Source organism: Eumetopias jubatus, unplaced genomic scaffold (assembly GCF_037043125.1).
Source record: "Eumetopias jubatus isolate StellerSeaLion01/CBP00866 unplaced genomic scaffold, mEumJub1_p1.0 scaffold_10, whole genome shotgun sequence".
Classification (NCBI taxonomy): domain Eukaryota; kingdom Metazoa; phylum Chordata; class Mammalia; order Carnivora; family Otariidae; genus Eumetopias; species Eumetopias jubatus.
The window spans coordinates 47,480,031-47,490,190 of record NW_028274816.1 but is presented as its reverse complement, the minus strand read 5'-3'; the positions used below and the strand labels follow the sequence as shown (position 1 = coordinate 47,490,190).

Here is a 10,160-nt window from a genome sequence, read left to right as displayed (position 1 = left end):
GCACAACAATCCAGCACCGAGCCCTCGCACCGCCCTCCTAGGACCACCTCCCAGCACCGCCCCCCGCACCACCACCCAGCACTCCCTCCCAGCACCTCCCCGGTCGCACCACCGCCCATGACCGCCCCTTGCACCACCACCTGGCACCGCCCTCCCAGCACCACCTCCCAGAACTGTCCCCACGACCACCACTCAGCACCGCCCTCCCAGCATGGCCCCCCACCCACTCAGCACCGACAGCCCCCGGAACCACCCACCTAGCACCTCGCCCCCTTCACCCCACTATCCAGCACCACCCTCCCAGCACCACCTCCGCCCCCCCCCCGCACAGCCTCCCCCCGGCATCCCCCCCCAGCACCGCCCCCAGCAAAGCCCTCCAGCGCGGCCGGGGGCGGGACGGGAAACGCCGGCGGGGAAGACTGAACCTGTAGTCCGTGCCTGGCGCGGGGCCAATGACAGCCCGGGAGCGCGGCGCCGCTTCGGGCCGGAACTTCCTGCATTCCAGGTTTGCCAGTCCCGGTCCGGGCCGGGTGTGCACGCCCGCGTACCCCGGCCTTTCCGGAGCTAGGGGGCCGAGACCGGGGGGCTGGGACCCTGCTCCGCCCCGCGGCCCGCGGCCCGCGCGCTTGCACCAGCCGGGAGCCCGAGGCCCGAGGGCCCGCCGCGCCCGGGGCCAGGCGAAGCCGGGGGTTACCGGGGGCTGACCCGTCTCCGGCGGCTCCGCTGCGAGCCCGGGCACCGATGGCGGCGGCTGCGGCGGCGGCGGCGGCACTCAGGGACCCGGCACAGGTGAGTGCACAAGTAGCCACCGCGACCCCCACGCCCTCGTGCCTGGCGCCCGGACCGCGGAGGTGGGTCTTGTCTGTTCTCTCCTCTCCCACCTCTCCTCGGCTTTTGAGTCTGGGGGCGCTGGAGCGGAGCTACGCCCAGCCTGGGGTGCTGGATCCAGGCCGGAGATGATAACAGAGCGCTTCTCATTTCCGAAATCCAGGGGCAGGAGGCGAGGAAGGGTTTCCTAGGCACAGGGACCGGCGTGTGCAAAGTCTTGGCGGTGAGATTGAGCTGAGTGTTCGGAGAGCAGGTGGGAGACAGTGAGCCCCGGAATGGCGGGCTGAGGAGCTGGGCCTCTATTCTGAGGGTGTTGGGAGCCATAGACGGTTTCCAGTAGAAAAGGAAGATTATCTGACTCGGGTCTTGACAGGCTCCCCGTGGACGCAGAGTGGAAAACGGACTTGGGGTAAGGGTGGAGGCAGGGAGGGCAGGGAGTCCGCTATTGCAGTAGTTCAGGGGAGCACTGCAGGTGGCTGGAAGTAGAAGTGATTGGATTCTGGATCCGGCTTTTAAGTCAGGCTGACCAGATTTTCTGATGTGGAAGGTGAGAAAGAGAAGGGATGGTTTTTGGCTTCAGCAGCTGGAAGGATGGATGCGGGAAGGAGCTGGAGAAGTTGGTTGTAGAAGGAATTTTCAATATAAAAGCAGAAGTGAGGTTTTGGCCCTGCTAAGCTCTGATGTTCCAGAGACCCCTGAATGGAGTTGAGTGGGCAGCTAGCCACTGGTTATGGTGTTTGGGGGTGGTATAGTTAAGGTTATGAGAGACCAAATGCACAAAGGGACAAAGGCCAGACCATATATAAAAATAGAATTCTTACCCACAACCTGTAGGGACCTGCCCAGGAAACCAACCTCTTTATCTACAATAAACAACCCAGGAAGCTAGCCTGCTTAAATTAGACTCACAGGAAGCCAGATTGCTATCTCTAGTGACAGTCCGGGAACAGTAACTTCTGTAACAAGCGGCCCCAGATGACCAGAGCTGGATTAATAACTCACAGCTTCCCTAATATTTGTTCCTACTTCCACCTTTGGCCCAGGCAGAGAAAAGCAAATATGTACCCCTAACCGATCACATAGGATGCCCCGCTTCTAGTTAGCCTGCCTGCAGCTTCTCTGGGCCAGCAGCCCCCCGTCAGGGCACATCTGAAGCCTTCCCCTTTCTGCTATAAAGCTTTGAGTCTGCCAAAGCATAAGCGACAGAGGCTCCCTCCCTTGCTGTTGCAAGCTCAGTATAAATAGCCTTTGTTTTTCTTACTTGGTTAGTCTTTCCACAGTTAAAACATCTAAAATGTGGCATCTGGTGTGTGGACAAGGGTGTGGTTGTGTGTCCAGTTCAAGAAGGTGAACCTTCAGGTCAAGGCGGCAATGCTGTTAGAGAGAAAGAGGAAGGCAGGGCCTGGGAACTGAGAACGGGGTCTCTTGGTGGGACACCGTGGTTGGCTTGTTTGGCATCATCAAGACAGAGATGGAGGAGCAGTGGTCGTGGTGGTGGTGATGGTGTTGCTGTGTGGGGAAGGGGGTCTAGCAGGTGGTGTAGGTATGGGAAGGATGGGGAGGCTCAGTAGTAATGGAGGTAGTATTACAGCGAGCCCTGGACTGGTGCTTATTCACCCCTCTGCATCCTCGGCAGGCGTCTGTGGTGCCCCTTGATGGGGCCGGGGGTTTTCAGTTGGGCTGAGGAATTAGCTCAGGGGCAAATGGGGTCAGCTGGGAGTGGGTGACCCTGAGTGGGTGGGCATAGGAGAACCCATGTGCAACATAGAAGAGGAAGAGGCCCAAGGGTATCTGATATCTCTGTGGTTCTGTGTGGCTTAGATTGAAGCCAGGAAAGAGCTGGGCGGGGAGACCTTCAGATCACTGGCGGGTGTTGCCCTTGACAGTGGGAGCCATCCAAGGATCTGGATGGGATCATGGTTGAATTTGCTAAGAACTTTGTGCAGGTTGTGTGCAGAGTGACATGTGAGGGTCCGTGGCAATGGCTATGATGTGGGCTGGGATGGAGAGAGAGTACAGTGACAATGGGGTGCAGTGGTGAGGTCCAGAGTCTGAGGAAGGTGCAGTCCAAGAATTGATATGCATATAGGAGTGAGTGTGAGCTGTTGGCCCCAGGGCCTTGGTACTGGCACTTAAGGGAGAAGATTGAGTCCATGTCTGTGTGTGGGAAGCATGATGTTGGTGACATGGGAGGGGGCCCACAGAGGAGGGGGTTGGGCCGTGGTGTCCCTCTGCCCACCTGCCCGTTGATGCTGTGGACTGACACAGAGGTCAGGTGAGGCACAGAACGGAGCAAACACCAGTGAAGCCAGGGCCTGGGATCTCCTCTGAGTTGGGAAGCTGGGGAGAAGGGGGAGCAGGGGACAGATGGGGAGGCCTGAGGAGAGAAGCTGATCCTGAAATGAACTGTCCCCATCATGGCAGGGCTGTGTGACCTTTGAGGACGTGACCATTTACTTCTCCCAGGAGGAGTGGGGGCTCCTTGATGAGGCTCAGAGGCTCCTGTATTGCGACGTGATGCTGGAGAACTTTGCACTTATAGCCTCACTGGGTAAGGCCTTCACACCCACTGGGTTTCCTGAGCCCGTTTCTGCCTGTCCCCTTTTCCTTCCCATGGCCAGACCTATGGGCACCGCTTCCTGCCCCACTCTCCCAGGATATGTGCTGCACATTCCAGGCCCATGCCAAGTGCACGTCCCATCCTCTTCCTGAGCAGCCCCAAAGCATTGTGGGGAAGGGGCCGGCACTGAGGAGTCTTGCAGGTAGCCCAGTGGATCCCGGCTGGCTTGGCCACTCTCTGCCTGGGTGATCATGTCCTTTAGCTAACGTTTCCTAGGGCCTGACTGCTGGGGATCCTGGCCCTGATGTGGTTACCACTTGCTGTGACCACTGGGATGTTCCTGCTATACCTCCCTGTGTGTTCCTGTTGTAATATTTCACTTTCTTTCCTCTGGTCTGTCATCAGGTGGTTCACCTGGCCAGGTGCTGGCCACTTACCTGCCCTGTCTTTCCCTCAGGACTTACCTCCTTCAGGTCTCACATAGTCGCCCAGCTGCAGATGGGGGCAGAGCCATGGGTACCTGACAGGGTGGATATGACGTCAGCCATGGCAAGAGGGGCGTACAGCGGACCTATCTCTGGTGAGTAGGCGATGCGGGGACAGGTGACATCACTGCTGTCTTCAAATCACACCTGCAGTTTTTCTCATGTTCATCATTGTTTTGGTGCCGAAGCCAACGGCCACATCTCTCTTCTACCTTTCCTTTCCTATTCTTGACACATCGCCGACTTGTCATTTCTGCTCTGACTTGCGGCCCCTGGCTCACTCTTTCCACAGCTCCCTCTGTGACTGTCTCCAACGTGGACCTACACTTACTCTGGCACTATAGGTGCATATTCCCTTTCATAGTCCTTAAACAGCGGCCACTCAGTTGCAATCAGATTGTCCTGGGCCTGGACACACCGTTCTGCACAGGGTCCCGTGTGTTAGCAGTGGCCAAGGCCCTGCTGGAAAGCCTTTAGAAAGAAATGAGTTGGAAACCCCGCCTTCCGGCCTAAGACTCTGCCCCATCCTTGTGTCCTGGGTCCTGGCAAGGCCTCCCTGGTTTGTGACCTTGCCAGGCACAGTAGTGCAGAGCAGACATCCTTACCCTGACCTCAGGCTCCTCTTCTTGCCAGCAGTCCTGAGGACTCATGCCAGGGCCAGGCATGATTTGTCACGGGGCTGCTTCCTTCCATCTGAGTTCCTAGGAACTTCACCAGCACTTCTCTGCTTTCAGGGTTTTGCTGTGGAATGGAGGGTGAGCGTAGAGTGTCTGCAGAAGGAGTGTCACAGGACAGGAAGCTCAAGGCGGCTCTGTCCAACCAGAAGGACTACTCCTGTGACACGTGTGGCCTGCACTTGAAAGACATTTTGCACCTGACTGAACACGAGGCAACACATGCCAGGCAGAAACCAGACGTGTGTGAGGTGGCTGGGAGAGGGATCAAGTCCAATGCAAACCTTTACCAGCATCAGATGCAGCAGAATATAGACAAGCCTGTCAGAAGGGATGAGGACAGGGCCTCACCTGTGAAGAGCTGCAGAGATGACACATCAAAGGAACCTTTCACAGTCAGGGAGGATGGGAAGGACTTTGTGGGTGGGACGACCACATCCTGCTTTCTGTGGCATCAGGTCGCTCACAGAGTGGAGGAGCCACCCCAGAGCACTGGCATGCAGAGCCATAACAAGTGCAGTGAATTTGGGAACGCTTTCAGTGACAAGCCCACACCTGTTCAGCACCAGAGAACCCACACTGGAGAAAGGCCTTATGAGTGCAACAAATGTGGGATATTCTTCAGCCACGCTTCCGGCCTCTATCAGCACCAGAGAGATCACAATAGAGGAAAGCCTTATGAGTGCTGCGAATGTGGGAAGTTCTTTAGCCAACACTCTAGTCTCGTTAAACATCAGAGAGTTCACACTGGGGAAAGCCCTCACGTGTGCAGTGACTGTGGGAAATTCTTTAGCCGAAGCTCCAACCTCATTCAGCATAAGAGGGTGCACACAGGAGAGAAGCCTTACGAGTGCAGCGAATGTGGGAAGTTCTTCAGCCAGCGCTCCAACCTCATTCATCATAAGAGGGTTCATACGGGCAAAAGCGCTCACGAGTGCAGTGAGTGTGGGAAGTCTTTCAACTGCAACTCCAGCCTCATAAAGCACTGGAGGGTTCACACTGGAGAAAGACCTTATAAGTGCAACGAATGTGGGAAATTCTTCAGCCACATCGCCAGTCTCATCCAACATCAGATAGTCCACACTGGTGAACGGCCTTACGGGTGCAGCGAATGTGGGAAAGCCTTCAGCCGGAGCTCCGACCTCATGAAGCATCAGAGAGTCCACACTGGGGAACGGCCTTATGAGTGCATCGAATGTGGGAAATTGTTTAGCCAGAGCTCCAGCCTCAATAGCCATCGGAGACTTCACACTGGTGAACGGCCTTATCAGTGCCCCGAATGTGGGAAGTTCTTTAACCAAAGCTCCAGCCTCAATAACCATCGGAGACTTCACACCGGTGAGCGGCCTTATGAGTGCCTCGAATGTGGGAAAACCTTCAGACAAAGGTCTAATCTGAGGCAACACCAGAAGGTTCACAAACCAGACAGGCCATATAAGTGTGGCGAATGTGGAAAAGCCTTTAGCCAGAGGCCTACCCTCATCCGGCACCAGAAAATTCACACTAGGGAAAGGAGTGCAGAGAATGTGCACCCTCCTCCAGCACAACGACGTGCAGTGGAAATAAGCTCTGAGAACAGTCTTTACGAGGGGGCCATCAGCCAGAGGTTGAACCTCCTTCATCCCAGTGTCCACACTGGGCAGATTCCCTATGAATGCTAGTTATGTTGGAAGGTCTCTGGAACAAAGTAACATTTTCTCACCGTGGACTCTGCCAGACCTTTGTCACTGTGTTTGTGGTAGAAGCCATTGAGCTCTGGCAGGTCTCCAGGAGCACGTGTCAGCCAGTCCCTGTGTTCAGACCTCTTCTCTTTTGCCAAGAGGGAATCCTGAGTAGCCTGAGGCCAAAGGAAGATGTCCTTCCCTCCTTCTGTGACCAATGTAGCTGTAGATACGACCCATCTTTGACCGTAAAGAGCTGAGCTGGGTTCTCCTGGCGGCTTTTGGAGAAGGTTTCCCTTCTTTCAAGGGAAGATCTCATATGATGCTCATGATGGATTTATCCAGACTCTACGTTACCCATCCCAACAACTACCTACTTTACATTGCCTTCGTGATAAAGCCACCTTTAATCCCATGTGTTCTGATCACTGTGAAGTGGGTTGAGAACACAGTTAAGGTCTACCGAACTAAAAGGGTCTCCAAATGTATTGCCTCAGAAAGAGCAGGATAGTGGAGAATAGCTCTCAGTCCAGATTTGGCCTCCTTTGTGTTGCTACTCAAGGCTTCCTGGGGAAGATGGTAGGACTTTGTGGGCCTAACGTGATCTGAATGGCATGAATTTTTGTGAGCCACAGATTACCCTAAGGACGGGGCATTGTGACAACCTCCTCTGTGTCTGGGAGCAGCATGAATAGGGCCCCATTTCCACAGGATGCCTCATGTTACCTAGCACTGTTAAGCAGACACTGTTTCCCTGGTACCTGCCAAGGAGCCATATGCCTTGAAGTTTAGCATCTGGTATACAGGTGTCCTAACTGTAAGACTTACTGGGCCCAATTGAGACCATAATTTGTGTGGAAACACTGGAGGTGATGATGAAGTAGACGAGTCTGCAGGAAACTAAAGGGAATGTACCTGTTCTAAAAGTGCATCCACAAATGTTCCTTTGAATGTGACTGTGCAGAATTCAGGCTTTGCAGAAATTCTCAGGACCTCCAGACCTCTGTCCTATGACTCAGGTCACTGACAAAGCAAAAATCTAAAGGTTTTGTGGGTACTAAGTCTCTCTGCACTATTCGTGCCACAGCCATTGCTGCATCGGCAGGAGAATGGGGGCTGAGAGAAGGTAGATCCCGTACTCCAGGGATGTAGCATTTGTCACATAGCCAACCATTTTTGCTGCCAAGACAGAGAAGAGAGTCAATGTAGGGTTGCCAAATCTAATTTTCTAAAATGAATCAGAGATCAGATTTTTATGTGCAACAATTTATTTAAATGCTTTGTTGAGATATAATTGTCATGCAACAGTTGTACATATTTGATGTGTACAATTTGAGAAGTTTTTCAGTTATGTATACACTCAGGGAACCAACACCAGAACCATGACAATAACAATGGACCTATCCATCCCCCACAAAGCTACCTCGTGCCCTTTACTATCCCTCATGCCTTCCCAGAAAACCATGATTTACCTTTTTTCTTTTCTTTTTACTACAGATTTGTTTGCCTTTCTTAGAATTTTATACAACTGGAATCATAAAGTATTTACACCCTATTTTTGGTCTATTTTCTTTTACAGTGTAATTATCTTGAGAATTATCCATGCTGTATGTATGAACACTTCATTCCTTTTGCTGTTGATTAGTGCTCTCTTGAGTGAATCCATCACAACTTTTTATGCTTTATTTTTTAAATTAAAAAGTCTCTGGTAAAATACACATAACATAAAATTTACCATCTTAACCATCTTTAAGTGCATAGTTCAGGGGTATTAAGTACATTCATATTGTACAGCCATCACCACCATTCACATCCCGAGCTCTTTTCATTTTGCAAAACAAAAAGTCTGTACCCATTAAACAATAATTTCAAAGCCCTCCCCCCCCCACCAAGCCCCTGGAAACCGCCCTTCTATTTTCTGTCTCTCTGAATTTGACTACTTCAGGTACCTCATATGCATTGAGTCATCTAGTATTTGTCTTTTTGTGAGTCGTTTATTTCACTTAGCATAATATCCTCAAGGTTCATCCATGTTTTATGCCATGTGTCAGGATTTCTTTTTATGGCTGAATAATATGCCATTGTATTTTTATGCCATATTTTGCTTATTCATTCATCTGTCAATGGATATTTGGTTTACTTCCACCTTTTAGCTATTGAGAACCACGCAGCTATGAACATGGGTATACAAATATCTCCTTGAGACCTTGCTTTCTATTCTTTTTTTTTTTTAAGATTTTATTTGAGAGAGAGCAAGCAAGAGAGAGCATGAGTAGGCTGAGGGGCAGGGGGAGAAGCCGACTCCCTGCTGAGCAGGGAGCCCGATGTGGGGCTCAATCCTGGGACTCTGGGATCATGACCTGAGCTGAAGGCAGACAGCTAACCAACTGAGACACCCAGGTGCCCCCTTGCTTTCTTTATAGATATATCTGGAAGTGGAATTACTGGCTCATATGGTAATTATATTTTTAATTTTTTGAGGAACCTCCATACTGTTTTCCACAGTTGCTCTATCATTTTATATTCCTACCAACAGTATACATGGGTTCTGATTTTTCCACATCCTCACCAACACTTGTTTTATCTTTTAAAAAAATCTAAAAGATGTTTTAATAATATCTATCCTGATATATATGAAGTGGTTTCCTTCTATCCTACCTTGTTGAGTGTTTTTATCATGAAAGGGTGTTGGATTTTGTCGAATGCTTTTTTTTCCCCATAAATTGATAGGGTCCTATGTTTTTTCCTTCTGTTAATGTGGTGTATTATACTGATTGATTTTCATATGTTGAAACTTCCTTGCATTCCAAGAATAAATCCCACTTAAACATGGTGTATAATCCTTTCAGTGTGCTGCTAAATTCTGTTTGCTAGTATTTTGTTAAAGATATTTGCACCCATGTTCATAAGTGATATTGGTCTGCACTTTTCTTATACTATCATTTTCTGGCTTTGGTATCAGGGCAAATGAATTAGGAATTGTTCTCTTCAAGTTTTTGGAAAATCTTAACAAAGATTAATGCTATTTCTTTAATGTGTAGAATTCACCAATAAAGTCACTGGGTCCAGAGCTTTGTTGTGAGGAGGTTTTTGGTTGTTTATTCATTATACTTACTAATTATAAGTTTATTCAGATATTCTCTTCATGATTCAGTCTTGATAGGATTTGTGTTTCTAAGGATTAGTCTATTTAATCTAGGTTCCATTTTTTGTGTGTACAGTTCTTCATAGTACTCTTGTAATCCTTTTTATTTCTGTAGAATTGGTAGTAATGCCCCCACTTATATTTCTGATTCCAGTAATTTGAGTCTTCTTTCTTCTTTTAGTCACTCTAGCTAAAGGTTGGTCAATTTTGTTCAACTTTTTGAAGAACCATCTTCTGGATTTGTTGATTTTTCTCTTGTTTTTCTATTCTCTATTTTTTAAATCTCTAGTCTTTAGTATATATTTTTTAAAGATTTTATTTATTTGACAGAAAGAGACACGGTGTGAGAGAGGGAACACAAGCAGAGGGAGTAGGAGAGGGAGAAGCAGGCTTCCTGTGGAGCACGGAGCCCGATGCAGGGCTCGATCCCAGGACCCTAAGATCATGACCTGAGCCGAAGGCAGACGCTTAACAACTGAGCCACCCAGGCACCCCATCTTTAGTATTTCTTAACTTTTTCTAGCTCTTGGTTTAGTTCTCTTTCTAGTTCTTTAAGTTGCAAAGTAAGGTTGTTGATTTAACATCTGTCTTTTTTAATATAAGCTTCCTCCATACAGCTTTTGCTACATCTCATAAATTTTGGTATGTTGTTTTTGTTTTCTTCCTTCCTTCCTTTCTTTTCTTTCTATCTTTCCTTCCTGTCTTCCTTCCTTCTTTCCTCTCTCCCTCCCTCCTTCCATCCTTTCTTCTTCCTTTTTTTTTTTTTTTTTTTGAGAGAGAGCATGCATGCGCCCATGTGAGCAGGAG

General features: G+C 49.8%; 1 protein-coding gene across 1 annotated transcript; it reads left to right on the top strand.

Moving 5' to 3' along the window:
• The first annotated feature begins 393 nt into the window (after positions 1-393).
• On the top strand, positions 394-7,763 carry ZNF792 (zinc finger protein 792). Its single transcript, XM_028123566.2, has 4 exons — positions 394-789; positions 3,253-3,379; positions 3,846-3,968; positions 4,608-7,763. Exons 1-4 carry the CDS (start codon positions 742-744, stop codon positions 6,206-6,208), a joined length of 1,899 nt encoding a protein of 632 aa, XP_027979367.2. The 5' UTR covers positions 394-741; the 3' UTR covers positions 6,209-7,763.
• Positions 7,764-10,160: the final 2,397 nt, after the last annotated feature.

Bases quoted from the DNA above. Each gene is read 5' to 3' on its own strand.
- ZNF792 (XM_028123566.2), top strand. From the start codon at position 742: ATGGCGGCGGCTGCGGCGGCGGCGGCGGCACTCAGGGACCCGGCACAG. The intron at 3,380-3,845 runs GTAAGGCCTTCA...TCTTTCCCTCAG, and splicing joins TGCACTTATAGCCTCACTGG to GACTTACCTCCTTCAGGTCT. The intron at 3,969-4,607 runs GTGAGTAGGCGA...CTCTGCTTTCAG, and splicing joins GTACAGCGGACCTATCTCTG to GGTTTTGCTGTGGAATGGAG.